Source organism: Scomber scombrus, chromosome 15 (assembly GCF_963691925.1).
Source record: "Scomber scombrus chromosome 15, fScoSco1.1, whole genome shotgun sequence".
NCBI classification, from domain to species: Eukaryota; Metazoa; Chordata; class Actinopteri; order Scombriformes; family Scombridae; genus Scomber; species Scomber scombrus.
In genome coordinates this window covers 22,104,570-22,130,302 of record NC_084984.1, presented here as the reverse complement: position 1 = coordinate 22,130,302, position 25,733 = coordinate 22,104,570, and the positions used below count along the sequence as shown (strand labels likewise).

Sequence of the window (25,733 nt, the reverse complement as noted above, 5' to 3'; positions counted from 1 at the left end):
CTAGTAGCTCAAAGGATCATTTTTTTTAAAGCTGCCTAATTTAACTCGCTATATATTCACAAAAGGAGCCGATGCAGATTTCCATTCCTCTCAATTAATTTTTGACATGGCACAATAGCTTTTTGTATCCACTGTACCTAAAAATCACAGAGGGGAGTTGTCTCTAAATACATTCAAACTAGCTACACAAAAGGAAAAATTACATTTAATAACTTTAAATAACATCTATTGGAGTACAATTAGTTGGGCGATATTAGCAGCTAATTTAGTTTATTTAGTTTAAGGTATTGGTATCAGCATATATGCCTCTGGAAAAGACCTAAGAAATTGCAGAGCAGAAAGGCCAAAGACATTTTATTCATGAGAAGTGTTGCCCTTAAATTGTTTATCCACCAGAGAGCACTGACAAATGTCCCACTGAGTACATAAGGTCAAAAATCTTTGATTTCCACATTTGAGGTACCACTCCACTTGTGCATATGATGTGAGCTCATCTGATGAAGTTTCACTTCTTGGAGCCTAAATAGAGCTCAATAAACTCTGATAAATATTTCAAAGTACACAAGCCTTATTTTCATTTCTCTAGACACCCTTTTCATATATTCCTAAGGATTCAAGACTTTCTTTCCACAGGAACATTAATATCGTGATCAGCCTTCCCATTTGAGTTTTAGTGAGTAGGGGTTAGACTCTGAGCTGCACAGGAGCATGGAATAAAATCATGGCTTCACTGTACTTTCCAATAATGTAGTATATATGAGTAATGGCACCTTCACTCTGAGTTTAAAAATGAAGAAACCAGATATGTGGGTCAGCTGTGGCTGCAGATATGGCCATAGTGTATTTTTAGGGACCTCATTAAATTATTTCAGTCTCGCAAGAAAAAAGATCAACTCATACAGCAATTGTTCTACATGAATTTCCATAAAAATTGAGGCTCCTCAATGTTTATTCTTGTTCATTCCCACTACACTAAAGAATTAGTGTTTTCTTAGATTGAATTCATTATATTGACTGCCTGAGCTCCTGTTTGAGCTGCCACCTCATATCATTGCGAAATGGGAAGTGCACAATACTTGACTTCTCCATGATTGTGTTTGCAAACAGCTTTACTCATATTAGGCTTTGCTTCATCTCTTAAATTATGAAATCCAACATATTTCCAGACCTTTGATTTCAACTGAACGGGGGCTGCTGGAATTGCTGTGTCATCATCTTCTGTGTTTGCTTTTCATCTTCTAATTTCACCCACATGCTCACGAACAAAAGAAGTAAATGTGTTGTTTCATCCTAGCGCTTTTAACATGATTTTGCCTCCTTTAGACATCATAAAAAACAATGTTACACCTCAAATATCCTGATACAAATACAGATGCTAGAGTCATTGGCACAAGGTATTGCAAGGTGACAATGTTACAATGATTCACATCAAATAAAAAGGATAGCCCTCGGCTAGTTGGGCTCCTGCTTCTTTCTATCCAATATATGATGCACCAACCTTATTAAACTTTTAACCAAGCGCTGCAGGCTATCTTTTGTAGCATTCTGGATACGTAATGCTGCATCTAAGGTAGAAGCACCCCTTAATATATTGTATTTATTTTGCTTCAGAGTAATGAGGTTTTTTTAATATAGTATCTTTCGATACCCCGAAAACAGTTCCATTAGTTTGGCGTATGTTACTGATCCTGCCCTCTATGATGCAGTAATAGCATTCTGCTTGTCACTGTTTACTCAAAACCTTTCTTTCTTCCTTCCTCTCTCTCTTCTCTGCTCCATTTCTCTCTTCCGTGGGTTTCTTTCTCAATGACTCTTGTTCATCCATCCAAATCTCTCCACTCTGACTTTGTCCGCAGGTATAAGGTATTTTCTGTCAACCTCAGATGTACTGTAAATACGATGACATGGTACCTACTTTGTTCTGAATCCCTGTTCTCTCCTCCTCGATCCCTCCTTTTATCCACCTTTCCCTCTGCACCGTGTGCTGTTGTAGATTAGAGTTGGCATTTGGTTTCTGAGTATCCCAGGTGGTGTAAGCACAATTGCATGTCTCCAATTGTCCTTTGTCTTTTGACAGAGTGCAACACTGAGTTGTTCCCAAGTCGAGACCAATATAAGGTTCACAGAATGGGTCTATTCGAGCCACCAAGGAACTCTAAGCTAGCTTGGCTCGACGCGCTGGCACTCACATTTTTGCAAATCTAAATCTCTAAACCCCTGGTTTTGTCTTGCTTAGCAGAGCCAGACAAGGAGTTTTTGGAGGCTTTGCCTTTTCTTTTTAGTTGAACATCGAGGGAAATGTGCTTTAATAGCCTGCAGCCTCTTTAGGTGTCTTTCCGCACTCAGGTTTTGATTGGCAGCCCAGGGGCTCAGGCAGTATTACCATAGTTATCTCACTACACCACACGCCTAACAGCACTCACAGCCACCAGAGCTGCTTGTCACGCCTCTTAACTGACAACCTATAGAGTTCACTCATAAAAGGGTTAAACATGTAAACATGGGTTGTGTTGATTTTACAAAAGTGACACACTTTAAGCAGCAAGATGATCTCTGTGAAAACTGACGCAGAGATTGTAGAAGTAAATCTAAACATAATTCATGATTTATAAAGGATAATAATGCTTTATTATTATGTCTAATTATGGCTCCTTTAAAAGTATCTGCATCTCTTGCATCTCTGTCCATTGTGTCTGTTTTCTCTTACCGCCATTATAGGATGCAGGTTTGCTTCAAAATGTTGAGAGCAGGGAAGAGATTTTAAATGTGCAATTTCCCTGTCAAGTAATTTACTCCGATGCTGGACAGCAACGACTGTAGAGAAGATATATATGCTTTGTGCAGCATTCTGTAGCTGCTTGTTTGATTGGATTGACTGCTCTTCTAAATAACTGTGCAAATTTTGCAGTTTTTTTGCAGGGTATGTGCCGTCCTGTTTCACTCCAGTTTCAAGTCCAAGTTCAAATGAGCATTGTCACAAAATACATAACACAACATATTTTGATTAATGTTTATTTTAATAAAGATTATTACTAGCTGTCCCATTTACATTTACTCATAGATGAACAGGAAAACAAATACAAAACAGAAACCCGTGATACAATAAAGAAAATACAATAAATTCTAATTAAGGGCACACAATTACTAGTCAATAGAATATGAATAAAAACATGTTAAAAAGCATAATAATAAATTATTTCTCCTTCTGTCTTCTTCAGACTCTCATGGGATGGACCTGTTTGCGGTTGCAGTTCATGAGTTTGGTCACGCTATCGGCCTGGGCCATACCTCAGCCATGGAGTCCATCATGAGACCATACTACCAGGGTCCTGTAGGAGACCCTCTGAAATACGACTTACCCTATGAAGACAAGGTTCGCGTCTGGCAGCTTTACGGTGAGGAAACAACCACCCCCTGCTTTTTGTGTGGCTGTGTTTATGTGGAACAGAGAAGGAGAAAGCAATTGATGAGCTCTGTAGAGCAAGGTTATTGATTAATGAAAACATGGATAGAGTTAATTGGACCTCTTTATGGCATATGACCTTATCACACCATTTGCTGATATAAAGATTAGCAGTGCATGGGGGGAGAATAATGATCATGAAGGCGAAGATGAAGTGCAGGGAAGAATAGTGAAGGACAGGACACTTAGACAGCAGGTTTGCCAAGGAGGTTAAAAAAGGAAAAAAGAGAAATTGAGGTAACAATTCTAAAATGAGTTAACAATCAATTATTTTTTCTATTAATTAAATAAAAGTTTATAGAATGGCAAACAATTGTATTAAGTATCCAGTTGACCATTATATAATAAACTATATAAAACAAAAGCAGAAAACCTTCGTAGTTGAGAGGGAATCATCAATCACATCAACCAATTGATTCAGAACTTTAATATGTTCATTTGATTCACTGTGACTTAAACATATATGCTGTCCAGGTGTCAGAGACTCAGTGTCTCACACCATTCGACCAGGCAACCCCTCACAGACGGCTGAACCTCCTGTCCTGCTGGACCTTCCTGAAAACAGATCCACTGTCCTGTAAGTAGATGATCCAGCGTCCTTTTAGTACAGCACAAAGAACTCAACCCTTCTGGTTGTCAAACACATGAAATTATCCACCTCAACCCTTTCATCAATAATGCTTCTTCCTCTATTTTTCTTTCTTGGATTTTCTTGCTCTCTAAAACACACAACCTACTCCTGGCTTATTCTATTCCAAGTTCCCTCAGGCCCTTGTTGTCACTGTCTACTACCTTAGTAAAGATGTTGGAGCAGAGGCTGAGATAAATGCCCCCTGTAGATAAACACTGAAAGGCAAAGTTTAAAGTCTCACTAAATGCTGCAGCGTGGAGCCTCTTGGAGATCTAAAATGGAAAGTTTAGCTTAAGGGTGGTATACATAGCACTAGTTGAAGGGCTCTTCATCTTAAAAGCATGAATGTGGTCAGTGTCATGGCAATGTGCTACTGCTAAAGACCAGCACAGTAGATTTTATCCTCTGGCCATGTTGACTACAAATTTCATGCATTATGTGATCATTTGGCATTAAAGAGACATAATGCAATAGTCAATGAGCAGGGCAAAATAGAATAATCAAATCCCATCCAGCACAGTCCACTTTGATCATTTATGCACTAAACAACAACTCTTTTGTATTTTTGTTTACTTGCCATAGTTCTAAGAGTATAGATTTTGATATGTAAATTATTAACTAATATAAGCAGAGACTGTTGAATTAACTCTACTCTGATGTCTCTTGAATTAATGGGATCAATAGAGGGCATCTTACTTAGGGAGTAATCAAACTGTAGCTGTTCATTGCCAACAACACCCGATGCGTGCTAACCTCCATGAATACACACAAACATGAATATACCAAACACCCACTTTTCCTCACCACTATTCGCCTTTCACTGCTGTCATTACTCGTTTTTCACCTCCTCCATCAGGACATGATGCGTGCAAACACTGGATTATGCTTGACAAGGGTCACAAATGCTGACCACTATTCAGCAGTGCTGTGTTACTAGAGCTCTGAATGGAGATCTTTGTTGATAATACGAGGGCTGGTGGCCTCCCACTCACAGTGGCAGCCCTGTGGGGCTAATGGCTTCATCATTGACAGGCCAACCACGTCAGTGCTTTAAATCACTTATTAGCCCCTGGGATAAATGCACTGGGGGACCTCAGCATGGCAGCGTGATAGCATTTCACCTAATGTTTGGCCTATTTAATTGAAGGAACACATGCACTTGCGTGCACTCATTCAGACTCTCTCAGTGGGTGACTGCAATTATCAGAGTTGTTTTTGGGGTATGCAAATTGGATTTACTGGGTTGGACCAAATTTAGTTCAGTTGATATACCTTGCAATAAGTGATGCATTATTTTATGTCAGAACTTTTTACACCCTAACTTTTGTCCTGTTTTCTTGGGTTTTTGATGGAAGAAAACATTTTTTTTCTCCTGTCTACATTGTCCTGATCTTTTATAAAATCTTCTGTCCTCCTTCCTCCAACTTTCCCCTCGGCTCATCTATCTCTTTCAGGCTGGCGCGAGATGCTCCAGACAGATGCACCAGCCACTTTGATGCAGTGGCCCAAATACGAGGGGAAGCCTTCTTTTTCAAAGGTATTCAAGCCTAAAAGGAGAAAGTGAACAAGAGAGACAGACGGACAGACAGATGGATAGAGTGATAGTGAGAGAGAAGAGAGAAAAAGAGGTGAATGGAGAAGAGATAAATTGAAAGAGTAAGGGATAGGGTGGCTGGGCATGGGGAGGACAGGTGGCTCGGGCGATCAATAGAAAGCCAAGTCATGTGTGGCTCCCAGGGCTCTACTCCCAGGCTTACACACACATCACATCACATAATCTTCAGTCTAAATGAAATGTTCCTATAGGGCTCAGACTATCTTGCTGTTATCTGCTTAACTTGAAATAGATCTTTTTGGCTCATTAGTCATTTCTGACTTATACATTTCCAAAGTAAGATAACTTTGTTGTTTAATAAAGTCATATGGACAATTATTTTTTAAAACCTAATAATGTATCATATGTATTGACTTATTGATAAACATTTACATCTGTGCTCCAAACCACAAGTCAACTTGCCACTCATATGGTGTCTCATTAAACATTCCTGGTTCATAAATTCAGACATCTGTCGTCAAGTTCTTACAGAACACCCTACAGCAGGCCAGTTTCCATTTAACCAGTTGCAAGTGGTTTTTACATGGTCCTTCATGCTAGTGCCTACTGCAGTGCAAGATGTCAACCCCTGAGGAAACAGAAGCAGAACTCAACATGCGAGTCAAGAGGCAGACAGCACTCCCTGTGCACCTTCAGGATTACGACCTCAACTTGAGATCGTCACCACCAACAGCAGCATGTGTTACGGATGAGAAACAGGACAACTGTCATGGCCAGCACTGACTTCCCTCGCCTTGTCAGGAGGTGCAACTGCATCATAAAGTAGATAAGCTGCGACAGCAGAACAGGGACCTGATGCAAAAACACAATTTCCTCCTACAGGCTCACTACCCCCACCGTATCACCCTGGTGGAACCTGTGCGGCTTGGTGTGCCTGGTGGGCCTGGGTCCTACCCAAGAACTGAAGCATTGGTCCATTGCACCACAATGCTATTTCGCCTCCACATGGGCTCCTCCAGAAGAATTGTCATGCTGAATGGCTTTGGCAGATGAATGTCTTTTGGAGCAACGCAAAGGCCAGTACAAGGTCACATCAGGACAAGCAGGCAATAGACCTAACAGAGGCTAAGACAGTGAGACCAAGGGTGGGCAAAATATCATATCACAATTTTTTTCAGGCAGGATCATGATCCACAAACACCATAAAAACATACACCCATGAATGACACAAAGACATAGAATTACAAACTATTCCATAAATATATAGAGCATGTACGTAAAAGCTGTTCAAAAAAGTTGTGGCAGTCTATTTGGCTTTGTTTAAAATGGATATTGCTGTGGGAAACCAAACTAACAGTACAACCAAACTAATTCAACACTCGAAAAGTAAACCTTTGATGTCATGTGTTAGTGTGTCTTTTCGGATAATTAGCAGAATACACACCAAATAAAAAAACTGAGCCGACATCACGCTAACTTGTTATAAGTTGCTACCAGTTGGCATGCAAGCTAACCTGCTAAATGGTGGTGTATACCTGCAGCCCAGCTGACAGTTTAACATTATGTAGATCAGGTAAGCTCCCTAGTAAGACATTCAAACTGCTGTACATTTCACCAGCAGTTCAGCAGAGATATGGAAGGGCACTTGCCATCGTGTTGCCATTACACATTACCCTCTTGCTAGCAGACTGCGCTTTGTCATGGAGCTAAATTGATACTACGTAGCACAATACTAACAATCTCAAAGGCATATTGTGGATACATTTTAATCATAAACAATCTATTATTTTCATATTGCACATTTAACAGTGTTAACATCAAAGGAGTCAACCACTACACAAGCCTGCTGGTGTGGATCGCCACCACGCCCAGATCTGTGAACCCAAGGAGTCAGTACTTCCACAGCTGCAGAGCACTTCAAAAAGGCTAGCCAATTCATCGCAGGGGGCTGCTATACATAGCCAAGATGAAGAGACTTGAGACATCAGGTTATGTTGTCAAACTGGAACCCGGAGCAGAGTCCAGACCTACTAGTTACATACCGCACCAAACTCAACAGCAAGAACAGAGTTGTGTTCAACTGCTCTTTTCAATTTCAAGGCCATAACCTCAATGAGCAATGATTGTGCCTACTGTGGGGCCCTCCCGTCTTGCTATGATGGTGCACAGCCTGTGGCTTGAAACACCTGACCTATCAGTGCATTAGGCCCTCTCGCTTGTCACTTGTGCTAAGCTGAAAAGGTGAATGAATGAATGCACCTTTACTGTCTTTTACCGTCTTATTGCCTTGTTCTTGAAGTTATCTGTGTAACCCAATCAACCACATATAACTTCCTACTCAACTTCACACTGATCTGGTATCTAATTGAACATTCCTGGATTGTAAAGTCAGACATGTCTTGTTGAGTTTTTACCAGACACCCTGCAGCGCACCAGTTCCAGTTATAAGTACTTTTTTTACACACTAAAGAAGTAATCATGGTTGTTCTTGTAATAGACACCTAGAATATATTGTGAAAACTTCCACGTCAATCGTATTCCTCTTTTTCATAGGAAAGTACTTTTGGCGACTAACAAGAGAAAAGCACTTGGTGTCTCTGCGTCCGGCTGAGATCCATCGCTTCTGGAGGGGCCTTCCACCCAATCTGGACAGCGTGGATGCTGTGTATGAGAGGCCTGGGGACCACAAAATAGTCTTTTTCAAAGGTGAAGGGTGAAGTGTCTCAATGCGATTTCAAGATTCTGTAGCATCTACCTTTCATTTTTATATGTGGATTTAGTTGACTGTCTTTTGGTATGTATTAGCTGCCTTGCTTCTCCATATCAGACATAGTTGACATTAATATGGTTTATGTGTTTCTTTTATAACTGGATACATTCCAAACTATACAAGTTTATTTTTTCCTTTCAATTATTTCCTCTTTGTCCTCCTTCTTCAGGTCTAAAGTACTGGATATTTAAAGACAATAACGTGGAAGAAGGTTATCCACGTCCAATCACTGACTTTGGCCTCCCCTTGGATGGTGTGGATGCAGCCTTTGTTTGGCTACACAATGACAAAACCTACTTCTTCAAGGACAGTCACTACTGGCGCTACGATGACCACCTGAGACGTATGGATCTGGGTTACCCTAAAGACAGTACACTTTGGAAGGGGTTGCCAACACAACTGGATGATGCCATGAGGTGGTCTGATGGTGAGTAGTTACTTCAACTAACTATTAAAGACTGTGTAAAGTGAATTCTTCTAAACACATTAAATAGGTCATAAATGTATTTCTAAAAAAGGTGTAAAAAGCAATTCAACCATTTAGATTTTAATTGTGGAGCTAGGCTTCACAAACTGTGTTTCAAGATTTCTGTGTTCAGGATTTAGTGGGCGGGTCTGAAAATCACTGCCGCGTTACCCGCCCCTGCTGCAGTAGAGGTATAAATACATTCAGCGCACACTACTACTACAACAGTCTACAGTTAGCCAGTTAGCTGAGTTAGCCGCCGAGCTAGGAGCCGAGTTAGCCGCCGAGCTAGCTGCTGAGTTAGCCACCAAGCTAGCCGCCGAGTTAGCCGCCAAGCTAGCAGGTGAGTTAGCAGCAGAAAGCTCTTAGAGGTAGCGTCCATGTTTCTGGTAGAGGTGGTGACTTTGATTGACAGGTGACACTTGGTAGGGGGCGGGGTTTCAGCGAACTCGGCGGGCACTCCCACAGCGTTTGGGAGCAGAGAAAGAGGTTGATTTCTAACTTTGAAGCCTAATTTCATATATTTGGCGATTTTTTTAATCATTCAAATTTGGCAGGGTGGTTAACAACACACCTTTCTGTTGCATGTCAAACTCAGAACACATATGTAGTCTTACTTTACACAGACTTTAAATTGCTATGAACCTGATATCTCTGAATATCACAAAGAGATTAAAAAAACGTTTTAATCTTAATGCCCTTTAGCAACACAGAGACATTGGTAATAAAATAAATACCATAATCTAAACAGAGCCACAAACAGAAATTTACTCATCACTGGAAAAGTACTCAAAATATGATGTTCATGAAACTTTATGTGGCCCTAAAGGGAACTGTGAAAAGTCAGGGAAAATTGCTTTACTTGATAAACCTGACTTGAAATTGGAGGCCAAAAACTTGATATGAAAAACTGCAACCACAACATACTCACACACATAAATCCATACAGATGTGTAGGCCTTTTTGTAAATAATAACAAATAATCAGTGACCCATAAAAATTGAGGTGTGGTTATGTAAAATTAACTGTTTGCCTGGGGACCTTTTGCATGCAAGCCGCTCAAGTTTTACAGACAACAAACTTTTTAGATTACAGACACTGTCATTCTACAAAAAGTGGTTGTAAGACTGGCATCTTGGCTCGCCAACAACAGCCTTGACCTTTATACTGCAAACAAGGAGCTGTGTTGGGTGTTATAAATCCACAAGCTGGTCTCCCCTTATTAATCTACGCTGCCACTGTGAGCTCAGTGGAGTCAGTCAGGTTCATGGGGAGTACTGTTTGAAAAACACTAAAATGAAATGGCACCTAACCTAACATAATCAAGAAGGTCCAAAAGAGAATGTTCCTCATGCATTAATCTTAGCAGAATCAATGTCTCACAATCAGTCCTAGTCTGGTTCTACAGAGCCATCATATGATACGAGCTGATGTTTTTTTCATGTGAAAATGACACATTAGCATTTCTATGTTCTGTTTGTAGACCTTTGCCCAAACATCTAAATCTTTCTTTCTTCTTTTTCTCTTTGCTTCTTTTTCTGTTGGCAAACTGCATCATAACCAATATCTGGTAAAGAGTACAACAGTACTCTCCACTCAATCAATATTTTAAAATAATGATCACAGAGAAAGTTAGAGATGACATAAAGTCCTTTTTAACCTTAATGCCAAACAGTCCTTCACTGGGCAGCTTGTGTCATCGTTTTGCAAAACCTCAGTTTTCCCCTTACACACTGAAACACCAAGCTGGCGTTTCAGTGTGAGCTTTACAGACTCTGGAGACTGTTTTTGAAAAGCTTAGTTTTTGGGAGGGAAAACACAGTTTTAGTTTGGATAGAGGGTTAAAATGGAGAGAAAAACCGGCTTAGTGTGGATGTACTCTCGGTTTTATCTCAGCCTCCCACAGTAAGCTAGTTAAATTTGCTGAGTAACCGTCTGTGGCTTTAGCTGCCCAGTTACAGTCAACTGTGTAGAGGTAAAGTTATTTCCCCAAAATCTCTCATTTTCAATGTTGATATAGCAAATTACACATGTTTTGTGTCATTAACCTGTATTTATGTCATTTCTTTCAACCATATAATAATGATTTTGTCAGCTGGGCTGTGTGTTCTAACTACTTATCAGATGTTGGCTATGAAAGACTGAAAAAAACAAAGAAGACATTTAGCTTTTGCAATTTGGCCAGAGGTTTTTAGGAAAACAACCTGGAAACACTACAGAAAAGCTATTTTAAAATTTGGCCTAAAGTAAATTTAATCTGAAGTTTTATATTTGAACAATTGACCAGTCAGCCAGTTTACAATTGTCCTCCATAAAAGACCTGAATGACTCCAAAGCAAGAAAAAAGGCATTGAAAGCAACTGCTGAGTTTGTCTCTTTTGGGCAACCATGCATTTTACTGAATGCTTCAGTGCATCAGACCTCACAGTATCTGTCTCAGCATCAGTTTCATCCCTACAGCAATCAACTTCCTCAGCTAGCTCACAGTGGCTTTCTTTTATACATATAAACACACCAGTATACACACCATGGGCACCACAGTGCATTGACAGAACCTTGCAAAATGTATACTAATATGAGCTGTGCAGACTAGAGATGTCAGTTCTTTTTATGTCAGTCTTGGTTTTTATTATTAGTGTAGTTGTACTTTTAACATTTTGATTCACATCTCAATCTACTTTTAGGTCGAGTCTGGACTGTGTTTTTTCCAATTTTTCAATGTAAGATGTTCATATTAAAAGTTGCCCAAGTGTCAAATAATGAAGTTAACATATATGTAGAAGTAATCCCTGCTAGCAAAAAGCACTGAGCATCAGACCGCTCTGCTCTGGATGCTCAGTTTCCAACAGTTTTTCTACTTTCAGCCCGAGTTGACATCAACCCATGACAGATTTCTTTATATGGTCATCTTCTCCTTGTACAGGGTGTGAGTTCACTGCTCCGTTTAGCTAGCATTATGGTGTTTTTCAGTTGTTTTGGGGGTAGTCACGCCAAGCCATGACTCGAGTCAAGCTTGCATGTTGGCTCAGCACGGAAAGTAACATGAGTTGTTGATCTGTTACCAGCTCTTTATCAAACATCATCATCACTGTTGCTGTTTCTGAATGTACTAGTCCTCACCGCATTATTTCGAACTGATCCGCTCAAGAAACAGCTCCAAATATCTCCATATCTTACTCTGTCAACCGCATTTTATTTCCTGTAAATTCTTCACAATAAAAGTCCTCCCATTATTAGTCATTTAAAATATTTTAATTTGAAGCAGTAAAGAGGAAAATGCTGGGTTTGTATTGGCGGTAACTTAACCCGACTGTGATACGGCTGCCCCTCAGTAGGCTTCCAGAAAGCTGGCCAATCAGAGCAAAGTGGGCTCGCCGGGAGGGGGGCCTTAAAGAGATAGGAGCTAAAACTTTTTGTTAATAAACAGAGGCCAAAATGAGGGGCTGCATAAATGGCTAGTATAAGATCATTTCAACTGTGTATCATGCAAGTTACTCTAGTAGAGTCCCAGAATAAAAACTATGGAGCTGGAATTGAGAATAATACTTCCCTTTTAAGTATGGATCAAAAGTAAATATAATAATAATAATAATGATACATTTTATTTGTATAGTGCTTTTTTGAAACTCAAAGACGCTTTACAGAAGCACGGGTAAAATACAGTAATAATACAGCATCTTAAACTAAAGTTTCATAAAATCACTGTGTTCAACTCTTTTATCTTCACTGTGCTGCTCTCAGCTTGGCCACAGCAGCCATGTTGGGAATAACAGGTATTTTATTTCACCCAAGTTGTCTTTGCTCATCTTCGCTCATGACCTGACTCGTGTGTCATACTTCTATGTGAGAGTCCAGCCCACACACAGACAGCAGACGGCATTATTTCAGATGATTGTGGCCTTCGGTGACCACTGCCAAATGATTTTTTTGAGAGGGTCCTACTTAACTGTTGCCACTGAACAAGAAAAGTGTGTCTATATGACAGCATGGGCACAACCTTCGGTTCATATACCACTGAACTGGTTCTAAAATATAATTTGTGTGAAATTTCTGAACACGAGGGGGAGAAGTGTCAGAGATTTCACAAGTTGCGAGTATTGTTGCTGCACATTGGCTGATACTTTTTATGTTGTATGGTCAACATCCACTGTGTGACATACAATAAGCAATACAGTTACAGATCTAGATGGTTTTCCCATGCTGAAGATAACTGTCACACACAGACTAGTATGATATTTATATCAGGTCTACGGGCTATGACACATGCTTTACCTGCCCTTGTTGAAACTTTCTAATTAATAAGCTGATGTGGTTGGAAGGAAGCACATTAATCTAGTACTAGAAAAAATATGTACAATGATTGCCATAATGGTTACATTCACAACAGAAGATATTTGAAGTACTGAACACATTTTTTTATTAATTTTCTTTTTTTTTTTAAATGTACTTGACATTTAAAATTTGCGTTTGTAAATTCATCCATGTACAAATAATGCCATCAGGCATTTACTAGTGTCCAACTCACTAAATTAGTTTTAAAAATATAAACTGGACCAATCATTAATGAGAGCCTGAGGTGATATTCACATGTAATGATTTTAACCAGTAAGACATCAGTTTAAATCCATATTTAATTTATATTATTCAATTAGTGTGTGTGCTGATGCGTTTGTGCTCCTCTCTTCCTATCTTACACCGTCACGACCCTTTCAAATTTTTTCCTACTCCTCACTCTCTGAACTGCTCCGGGTTTATATTAGGAGTTGGGGTAATGCAATCATTATTGAAGCATGTCACGGCTGAATCTGCCATGTCGGTAATCTTTACGGACTACAGCATAGTGCCTGTAAAACATTATTGTCTTTTACCTTCTATAAAGTGTCTAGTGCCTCTTATAAAACCCACATAAGTAAGCATGAAACTGTATATGTGTAGATAATTCACACCTGGCCCAGTGTAATAATGTGTGGCATTAGAATTACATTAACTATTAAAAGAGTCATTATAAGTGTGTGTGGCGATAACACACAAAAAATCATAAAGCACCAGCAGCGTACTTGTTATGCCGTTTCTCTCACAGTTAGTACTTGCACAAAATAAATTGGTCATGTCAATTTGACGTGTTGGAGGCTGTGAGAATTGTGGCCAATCATATTGGGTCATTTCATCCCCGCTCTCCCCGACAGTTTGTGAATCCTGTTGAGAGTTTTCCTCACAGAAAACCTGAAAAGTTTTGAAGTGTAAAAAGTTTCAAATATGAATACAGTAGTTTAAATATGCTGCCAAGTGCAGATGATGTCTATTTTAAATTGAATTCACTTTTCTGGAGGTGCACTTATGAATAAAGATTGCAGTACAACTTTGGACTGAGGTTGCCACACCCTTAACTGCACCTCCCCTTCCCCTGTGGCACACAGCAAGTCACCAAGATACCGAACTGGCTGTGTTGAGGAAATAACCTTTGCACTGGCATGGAAATAAAGCCCAGAGGCTTCAGATGCTGAATCGGTGCTCTGAATTAGCTCCTCCTCTTGTACTTGTCCTGACGCATGGTCTATAGTCATGTTGCATGAACACCTGGCATGATTGCAACCAGTCAGGTCAACTGGCATGTCACTGACCTGCTGTGACACAGTTGGATCTGACAGGGGGTCAATGATACAAACGTGAACTGGTTTGATCAGGAGGAAAGTCATAAATTCTGACCTTTGACTCAGTTTAATTGGACATTGGGGTTTGACGTATGACCAATATTTGCCTAAGTGGCAGGTCTGTTGGCCTCAAACTTTGCAGCATTGCAGCTTTAAAGCAGTACTGAAAAATTAAACTAAAAAAAAACTGCAGCTTCAAAGCAGTGCTGCTTTTAGTCACGCCAGCCGGTAAGTCTTCCTCTTGACAGCAACTTGGATTGTGGTGCCACGACAGTTATGTTTAGTTTGATTAAACATAATACTAGATATAACCACCACCATGTGCCCATGACATGTGGCCCATACATTAACAATGTCCTACAAATACAAAATTTAGACAAAACAGTTAGATAACACGCAGAAACATTTAGTTGATCATTCTTACAAAAAATATTCCCTCTTCCTTGAAGGGAGTAATCTGCAATAAAATATGTTCGTATTTAACAATACATAAACATACATCCAATTAGTATATAAAATGTATTTTTTGCAAAAAATAAAATAACATTAAAATAAGTGTTTTGTTCATAAAATATTGACTAATAAAATATGTAGCATACAAAGATATCTAACAAAATTATGGTTATTTTTGACCCATGTTGTGCTTTTTGACAAATTTAGAGTTCTCATGAATGCATTTTGTAACAAAATATTTCTACCTAATCCACCATAAATTAATGTAATTATTCAGATCTTCATTTTCATATTGTCCCGGATATTCTGAGGAAGGAAGTGTTTGAAACTAATAAGAGACTTTGAGAGGTGCATGGAAATATGACAAAAGTAGGGTTTTTGGCCTGGGATTGAAGAGATTTAAAAGACATGATATAAATCTTAGTGTAAACATTTACATATCCTAAATTGTGATACTTTAAGAAAATCACACTGTAGAACTATTATATTTTGTGCCTGTTTTTGACATTTCCTTTGACTAGACAACAGCCTCAGATCTGGAGTTGGTCCCCCTGGTCCTGGACAAAGGTTGCCTGCTGTTCCCTAAATCAAACACTGAGGACATACTGTATCATAGGGATTAATAATGTTTATTTGAAATTACATTGTTTTGGTAGCCTTTGCCAAGCCAATGCCCTTTACGTCCCCTATTTATGAATGCTTCTCCAGTTGGCTGTCCGGATTAGGCTTTGATAAAGCACTTGTAGATGTTCAAAACTGGCACAGAAACAACTAATTAGCAGGAGGTACTCAGTCTTTATTTCAGGGCATTCTCATTGAGAGCAAGCAACATCACTTCTCTCCCCACCAGAAAGCCCCAGCTGAATGTATGGAAGCTCTTTCCCCAGATGTCAGGTGTTTAGAGGTCTGTGTTGTGTCTGAGCTTTGGCCAGCTTTGGAGGTCTTTCTCCAAGCTCTTTGATGTGTTTGTGTGGGAAAAGGCCAAGTGCAAAAGAGTGGAGGGATATTCCTAGAAAAAAACACCTAATTCCATCAAAAGACGCATAGAAATACATAAATTTATATAAACCAAAACACACATATACAGAGACCTTGGGGCCAGGGTACTGGAGGCACATCAAAGAATTTACTGCCTTTAGTCTACTTCCACAAGCCCAGGATGAAGAGAGAGCAGTGAGATAGAGAGATGAGAGAGAAAGGAAGAAAATGTGATGACCTCATATGATGAACAGTGAGTGAGAGAGGTGCAGAAATAAGACATGGAGAAATCACAGGTGTAAGAGATAAATAAAAAAGGAGATGAGAAAATAGGAACAGCGTGATGACAACTTGCTGGAAGAAAAAGCAAAAAAAAAACAATTATGAAGTAGCATACAGGCATTTTAGTAATACATTTGTCTTTCTCAGTAATCCTGCTTATATATTTGTCTTTGCTGTATTTTTGTATCCATGTTGTACAACGTCTGCATTAAGGGCAAATACATCTCCACCTGATTTTAAGTTTAGTTTAGTTTCTGTTTTAGTTTATCACTGTCTCTACCTAAAAAACATATTGAGACTGTACCCTCTTTTTTCCCTCTCCCTGTGAAGGCTCGTCCTATTTCTTCAAAGGGAAGGAATACTGGCGAGTGCCGGGCAGTGACATGGAGGTGGAGGCAGGATACCCCCGCCTCATTGCTAAAGACTGGCTGCTGTGCACTGAGATGCAGTCGGACTCTCCAGACACAGAGTCCAAAAGCACAGAGACGAGAGTCAACGTGCACCCTCACCCAGACCACGCAGAGAATGGATACGAGGTGTGCTCCTGCACCTCTGACACTGCCTCACCTTTAGGTGCCCGCCTCTCCCCATCTCCCATCTGGCTGCTGCCACCTGTCTGGACGCTCTCATTGGCCCTCCGCTCTGAACTGCTATGATGCCAAAGCATGGGACAAAGTTCTCAAGCTGGGTGCATGAAAGAGACTCACTGGTGGAGGGCCAGAGGACACTCAGTCAAAATACAAACTGGAAAATTTTGTTCATATAAATATCAATTGGTATGTTTTTGCTCTTATTTTTGTGTTATTTATTTCACATGCCATTTGATGGTCATTTAAAGAGCCTCGCGATGTGGGTAGAACATACAGTTATTCATCATATTATCATACTAGGGTATGCCTAGTAGGCATCAGTCTACTGGCCATGGCAATTCTAGTACTGTGCTCTACAAATTGAGTTACATAAAACCACAAGTCCTATTTCTTAGTTTCTTCTTGAGTGGCTAAACTGTCTCATCTCTGCAAGGAATTAATGAGTGGACTGCAGTATTCTATAACTGCTTATATTCATTACTTTTTCATATACAAGCTTACAGCAATAATGAAGGGCAGATAAACAGGTGAATGGCATCTTTCAATGTACATTTTCAACAGTTAGGTAGAGAGGTAAATAGGTATATGGGTATATTTTTTACCTTAAATGAATTGTTACACACCTTGAGAAATAAGCTTATAATGCTTTCTTGGCAAGAATTACATGAAATGATTGATGCTACTCATATAAGGCTACAGCTAGCAACTGGTTAGCTTAGTTTAGCATAAAGACGGAAAACAGGAGGAAACAACTAACTGTCTGTCTAAGGGTATTCAAATCCTCTGCCAGTATCTCTAAATCTAACTAAATAACATGTTATATCTTATTTGTTCTATCCGTACCAAAACTTAGTGTCAAAATGACTTGTGTTTTACAACATATTATTTCCCACTAGGCAGATTTTTTTTACTTTGTAGAGAACCAGGCTTGCTGCTCTCTCATGTTTCCAGTCTTTATTCAAAGCTAACCAACTCCTGGCTTCAGCTGTATATTTACCGGACAGATCTGAGAATGGTATCAATCTTCTCCTCCAACTATCAGCATGAAAGAAAAATTAATTTCCCAAAATATCAAACTGTTGTAGAACTTTCTGCCAGGTTGCTTAACTCCTTCCAGCGTCCTCCACCAATCAAACAATTAGGTTTATGTTGGTTACAGTTAAGGTTATGGTGATTGGGGTGGTTACTGTGGTTGGGGTCTTGGTCCCCCAATCCTAGAGAAAGAAACAGTTTTTTTCTGAACCTGACAGGAAAAGCTTCCTGAAAGACTCAACCAAGGCAAAGAATAAAACACTGATATATAGATGCCACAGTTAGACAAGTGACTGACACCCTATCATATATCTACGCCGACCAGTGAATGGTACCCTGGGATATACTGTAGATAGTCAGGTTTACAGATGAATGATCCCCAGGAATGTTGACAGGAAGACGCATGAATGACATGCTAGGATGTCGACAGGTGGATGAATGGCATCTTAGTCTATAGACAGGTGAATATCATCCAGTACAGCTAAAGAAAAGGTTGCCCTGGTATGAAGGAAGTGAGACAAATAAGTGACTTAATTTGCCATTTGGAAAGTTAAAATCCAAGATTATCTCAATGTTGCTTAATGCCATTATTCTCATTTAAACCTGCACATTTCTGCTCATGTATCTCCATGAATTCATCACTTTTACCATTGGTACAGAAGCATTCCCTGTCCTTATCAGAGGCAGTATTGGTTTTGTTGTATTTTTTTTAAATGAATATGGATAGGTTGTGACTCCATATTGCTTTGATCAGATTAGAGTCCACTGAGCCTTTTTCCTCACCGCCTGACAGTTTCCTTCATCAATCCAAGCTCTTTCTGATGATGTCCGTAGTCGACCTCACAAGATAGCATCTGGATTTATTCTTGCTCATATATTTACCTTTAAATATAGACACAGATATATTTGAGTTGAAATGTTGCAAGTGGACTGTATATTTCAAGGTGTGTTTTCTAATGTAAAATATTTTTGTAGAAAAATAAAAGAATCCGAATTACTTTATTGGCCAAGTGTGGTCACATGAATTTGTATTGAGATATTATATTTTGAGTCTTGCGGCTGTGGGGGCTGAGTGTGTAATTATTTAATGTCATTGAAAAGGAGCCCGAGCTTGAAGACAGATGAAGGTATCAACACAGCTTGCAGACAGTGACTGGGGAGCAGCTCTCCATCTCTTTGATGTTGTTTAAGCATGTTTTCTCTTGTGATGGTCACTGCTGTTCATCATGAACCACGCCAATCTCACCACACTGTCTTCATAAGCAAATTTGATGCTAGAAGAGTACCCACAATTCCATAGGAAAGTACAACGGAGGTAATGTCACCTGAAAATATTCAGATACCCATAAATCAGAGATTAAAGGGAACAGTTGGTGGCAAAGACAAGTGCCTGGGCACATTGCAGTACAATGTCTGTCACAGACTTCACCCTCGCTTCAAAATTATGTGAATTATATTAACTCAGAGGCTATAGATAACCTCCATCAAAATATGCACCAAACTTCATTCTTTTTTGAGGTAAAATAAGACTACTGCTTCATTATGAGCTCCCCATTTGCTCTGTGTATAATTGCATTTTTATTGTGCCCTGAGATTACATGCACAAACACAATTACGATATTGTTTTGTTGTAATACTTCTGTTGTGCTGTTCATTTTTCCCCCTAAATTCTTGTAATTTATTATCATGTTAGTTTAAAATGGTTTCATTGTTATTCTCCCTGCGTCTCCCCTTTGTCACGCCTTGTGGGCCAGGGTGTGACACCACTAAGAGCAGCAATTTTTCTTCCCTCCTCCTGACACACTTGAGTGGTGTTAATTAACTGGTGTGGCTCGGCGGCCACCAGGAGAGCGGACCTACTCTCAGGGGCAAATGCAGCACGATAGGGTCACTTTCCAGCAGTTTGTCCAACCAATCCTATTTGAGCAGTAATTTTAGTCAAACTTAATGTTAAAAGGAAAACTGTGATGGTATACTGTAGGTATTTTATCAAGGAAATGTAATAAGGGCACAGTATGTTCAAATAGTATGTTTTAACTGTAAAATTTAGATTTTAAGCTTTTTATCATCGGTTCCACATTCATTGTATTTAATTAATACATCTAAACCTGACTTGGTCTTGATTAGCACTTCACTCTAACAACTTTATGAAATATTTCCGATTAGCCAAAGTGCACCTACAGTGTGTGTTAAACACTGTGTATGTATGTGTGTGTGTACCACTGTTCCATTAGTCACAGCACTGCGGATAGTTGATGCTTTCGAGAGCCCATCCCTCAATTGATGCATGGCAGTAAGGTTGAAAGGAGGGTCTGCAGGAGGTGGTTCAAGCTTGAATCGTTTGGCAGACTTGGCAAACTGGACTCTGCTCTGGCAACCCTCTGCAGCCACATTCCACAAAAGGTCACTGAATTCAACTCTTGCCCACACAAGCCGAGGGAGACAACTAGGAGAGTGGAGGAAGGAAGGATGCAGCCCTACGTTTCAGTTCAAAGTTTGAGCAAAAGTATGGCCTACACTGTGAGGTCTAAGTCTGTTTTGACAAAGTGACAGTGTAGGACATGGGGAATTTCACATTGACAGTGTTGCAAAAAAAAAAAAAGGCATGGAGTACAGGGATGAAGCTGCAATGTCATGTGGGCACATGTAGAAATCTCAAAAAATTCATCATTATTCTGCCACAGTTACACCTAAGAGGAGAGCACAGAGGGTACTCAAGTTGATGGTATTATGACACATAAGCAGAGTGAGCATCAGAATTAAAAAAGCCCAGCACAGGGCAGTGAGTCAGAGAAGAGATACTCCTGATCTCTCTGGACCAACAGTTTGGCCTCTTCCTGGCAAACAAACTGACACATTTTATCAAGTGATGACTGTGAAATGCCCATCAGGCCCTCAATACAGAGCTAAAATGGCAGCACATTCCTTTTTGAGGGCTTATTATTTTCATTCATCATCCAACAGGTAACAAGTCAAAACAAACAGGGTGTGCTGCTTTGCATGAAAACATGAGGTGTGCAAGCATGTAGATACCATAACTACTACAAATGTGATGGAGATGATAAGCCCTTAAACTGAATTTCATGTTGTACCTCCAAGAAAGGACCTAGTTCCTGTCTTCCTCAAATAGCAGGATGTTGATAAAACATTTACATGAATGAAAAGAGTCACCTGTTTCTCTGAGATTAAGTGTGTTGGAGTATGATCAACAGCCATGAAAGTATTTATGAGGGTGTCTCTTCACGCAGCTAATGTAATATTTCGCTAATCTGTAATGTGACACTGCTCAAGTCTGTGCAGTTAATGACGGGTATTTCCATCAGCAGGACTTGGAGGTTTTGATAGTTTAGAAGAACTTCATATCCAGTCTAAGATATACCAAAGTCTCCCTTGAGTCCAGGGCTCCCTCAGTTGTAATAGAGTGTATTGAATTTCCCTCAGCTTCTCAGTTTAATTATCTGGCATGACCTACTGGCGGGGATCACACGCTTGAGCATAGCAATGCGGTATGCAGACAAAACTATTATGCTGATCAAGTCTTAAAAGTTCATCTCAGCACAGAGATAGGTTTGAAAAAGCAGTGACCTTCACGCCAAGATTTGCAGCTATCTATCCACATGAAAAAGTTGGCCACCATTCAGCTGTGCAACCTTTTCAGCAAGAGGGTAGTACAGTGTGTGAGGCTTGACACTAGAGTGTGGAGATGGACAAGGTGCCCTGCCTCACTGCCACACCCATTGATGGTAGCTAATATAAGTGAAGAGTGGCTGTAAATGGGGTGGCTACCCTCTAGCCCTCATTCAATGGGGTAAAGTCCTTCATAATAATAGTAATGAATAATAATAAGAAATAAGATTCATGATGTACGAGGTATGTAGCTCAAAGTGGTTCATAATGAAGACAAAACAAGTACTCGCAATCACCAAGCACTTTATTAGGAACACCTGTGCAATCTAATGCAATCCAATACAACAGCTAAAGTAGGTGATAATTCAACTTTATGTTAGTGGGTAGTGATTGCATGGGGATTGCATTATATTGAAACGTGTTGATGTATCATGTATGTTAATGGGGTGAAGAAAACATTAGAATCCATTTTCATCACCCACTACAACCTCAATAGCCACATAAACATATAGTAGAATTATCAACTTTTTGACAATGTGAACAACTGGAAATACATAAGCTTCATAAAAAAGAATAATTTATGGTAGAGCTGTTGTACTGGATTGAGTTAGATTGCACAAGTAATTCTAATAAAGTGCTCGTTGAATGTATATAAAAAAGAAATTATAAAACATATTAAAATAAACATATTTTTGTATTTGTTCAATTGTAAAAGCAAAAGCAAAATTCCATTAATTCATTTATGACAGCACTGACTACATGAAAATTCTAAACTTAACTTAAAAAGTCCTGAATTGTTACCTCACTATGTGGGGACCAGGTTTTGTCCCCAGACTGGAGGTGAGTCCCCACAAAGCATTTATACACGAACGAACACAAGAACCCTTCATTCATTTTATTCAATATAGAGTACAGTGATCAAGGGTCAAGGAATGCTGGACTTTTGTAAGTGAAAAAACAACAACAAACAAATATGTATAATAAATCAAATTTTATTACAATAATATAAGTCTGTGACTAAAGTTATGTGCTTTTTAACATAGCTGTCCTTGGGTGATCATTACCACTGCTAAAATGCATTACACAAAAGAGGCCAACATGTCCTTGCATGGATGTGATGAGTAGAAATACCTCTGTGTGTGTGTGTGTGTGTGTGTGTGTGTGTGTGTGTGTGTGTGTGTGTGTGTGTGTGTGTGTGTGTGTGTGTGTGTGTGTGTGTGTGTGTGTGTGTGTTTGTCGGTGTGTGAGAGAGAGGGGGAAAGAGAGTGAGGAGAGAGAGAGAGAGAGAGAGAGAGAGAGAGAGAGAGAGAGAGAGAGAGAGAGAGAGAGAGAGAAAGAGAGAGAGTAACAGTGTCAATGGAGCTCTGTTATATTCAGTTCAAAGAGAAACTTAGCAGATGAGTTCCATTAAGTTTGTATGTTGCGACAGTATATTGGATAACTGCAGGCTGTGGAGTCTGTTCTCTAACCAGAGTGAACACCTGAAGGCCGCTGCACCAACTGCCACCAGCCGAGACTTAATGTGGGCCACTAAGAACCAATCAATCATTCTGAGAGAACCACAGAACAGCTAAAATATTCAGAACCAGAACAAGCCCCTGCAGAGTGGACACCTGTAATGGTGACTGGCAAAATACACCAACTGTCCTGTATAGTCAAACTTTCCGACACAATGAAAAGAAGAAAAGTGAAAACTGACTTAACTTTTTTAAAAAAGATATATAAATGCATCACTGCATCATCCTAGATGTAGCCTGTTGTCAGCAGTGCATCATTATACAGACCTGCGCTGTACTGTGAATGTAGCCAGATTCTTGGCTCAGGAAAACCACCACCATGACTAATTCATGATAGCATATATCGGTGTTATTTGACTACACTGAGCCAGTGTCATACACTAGCCGGCGGCTATCTCCCTTCACATCAGCTAAGGTACATTAGGTCTTTGATATCAGATTGCCAGTTGGACTGAGAATAGCATGTTTCAAGGTAATCTCACAGGTCCTTCAACTGTGTGCCAAAACATCAGAAAAATGAATAAACAACACTGTCTTTCTTTAAATAATTGATATGTAGCAATAGTGTGATAATGTTTCCATCACTACTCAAATTTTCAACTTCTTGACATTTTTTATTTCATATTGTCACTAATTACATGTTATTTCATCAGTAAATGTCATAGATTATGTCATGTCTTATGAATAATTCTTATCATATTTTAGTATGAGATCAAATTAAAGCTTTTTGTAGTGTTTAGCTTTATCCTAAATTTTAACTGCGCTTAAAAACAGTGAACAATGTGACCATAAACTGTAATATCTTTTGCAGTCCTCCACTGCCCTCCTCTGGTACGGAATGTGCTAAATGCTTATCCATTAACTCACTGTTGAACTGCCTCAAATGAGAAGAATCTGTCAAGTCCACTAAGATAATTTATTTTATTTCATAGTCATGTTTTTATAAAATGTATAACATGACACAATGAGGTGTCCTTTCTGCAATGTATCTACTGTACAATCTACCACCCAGCTGAACTGTACAGTATGTGTCTATTAAATGCTGGTATTTTGTGTTATGAATTCAGATCACAGACTCTTTGCTGTGCTTGTAATGCTAATTATATGCACATTAATCATCTGCACCTGACTGTGAAAAGGCTTTCCTCTTAAGGACAAAAATCAATCTTATATGATAATTACTGTCTTTGACAGAAATGCATCAACTCATCCAACCAAACAAAAACAAAAAAAAACAACTTACTTTAGATTTAGCATCTTATTACATTTTGCACATTTAACACTTGAGTTTTGTGCTTGAGACTGGATTGAAGGATGGTGAGGTGGGTGGTCTCTGTGGTTTATAATGCATAATAAACATCAAGAGAGAAATGCATAATGCAGGCATGTTTATAAGTAATCGTGTCCCTCAAAATTCACCAGATATCGTAAATGTATGGGGGGGGGGTTGTACACATACACACATTCATCTTGGCTTAGTATATAAATGAATAAATAAATTACTGTTAGTCTATTTTTGTGCAATTTTCCTCAAATGCATCTGGCATGTTTTTAATAGCTACAGTAATCTTCATAATTAACCACACAATCTGTCTCTTCATAAAGACAGATTATAAAGATCCCATCATTAAGGTTCTTTAGACAGCCATCAATTCTCATGTGAGCCTGAAACCTGCACATCTCCTCATTGGCAACCCTCTTCTTCCATTTTTCTTTGGTTATTGAATGCTCACCCAGATGTCCTCCACCCTTACAAAGAGCCTTTGGAGTGTTGCCTCAGAAAAAAATTCAAAGTTAATCAAATACTCATTACACAGCTTACATAATGTTGGACCATGACACACACTAAAATTATTGGAAAAATGTGAATATATTTCACAAATAATGTAGTTTGTGGCTCCTATCCTTTCATAAAAGCCCTCTATATCTTGCTGTCATCATCTTCCTATAGTTTTTTTTGTCCATTTATTTGTTGTTCTTCCATCTGCAACTGATCCATATGTCTCTGTTTTTATTCCATGTTTTTCATCATCTCCCCCCTCTAGGCTCCAGTCTCAGCCTCTTTCCTCTACTTTTTCTCCATTTGAACATTAAACAGCCCTCCCTCTCCTCATTACCTTTCACTTTTCTCCCCATTTGCCCTCATTCTCCGTATTTTCTCTTACTATCCTATTTATTTTTCTCCACACATCTTTTTTTTTGTTGGATCTCTGTCTCTCTCTCATCAGAGGTGGGTTTCAAAGTGCAGTGCAGTTTTTATTCTACCCCCTATTCTCCTTTGTAGCTTGCTGGTGCTTTAATTCACAAGGAGCAAAACGGTTTGCAAATTTGACATTTTCATGAACAACAAATAAAACTGATTCTCACCTTTTCCATACAGACTACCCTCTACAGCCCAGGATAATGACACTGATAGAGATAATGATGGTGTGATGATGATGATGATGATGATGATGATGATGATGATGATGATGATCTTTCTCTCCACCTAGTGGTAATTTAATGGTGGTCACCAATGAAAAAATTAATAAGGGGGAATTTATTTCTATCCCACTCCAAAAGAAGTGATTAATTTAGTTATTTATATTATTATTTATATTTTTTATTTTATATGATAAAAAAAAAAAAAAATTCAATTAGCTTAGCATTTGACTGGATAACGTAAATTGCAACAAGAAATGTTAATACAAAGTTGAGTGGTCTACTATAGTGTATAAT

General features: G+C 39.2%; 1 protein-coding gene across 1 annotated transcript in view; it reads left to right on the top strand.

The window, feature by feature from the left end:
- The window catches only part of mmp17a (matrix metallopeptidase 17a), an 85,280-nt gene extending 68,375 nt beyond the window's left edge, over window positions 1–16,905 (top strand). Inside the window, exons 5-10 of the mRNA XM_062434797.1 lie at window positions 3,219–3,395; window positions 3,938–4,040; window positions 5,549–5,631; window positions 8,203–8,355; window positions 8,589–8,846; window positions 16,580–16,905. Coding sequence (XP_062290781.1) covers window positions 3,219–3,395; window positions 3,938–4,040; window positions 5,549–5,631; window positions 8,203–8,355; window positions 8,589–8,846; window positions 16,580–16,905 — 1,100 coding nt within the window. The remainder of the gene's footprint in view (window positions 1–3,218; window positions 3,396–3,937; window positions 4,041–5,548; window positions 5,632–8,202; window positions 8,356–8,588; window positions 8,847–16,579) is intronic.
- Window positions 16,906–25,733: the final 8,828 nt, after the last annotated feature.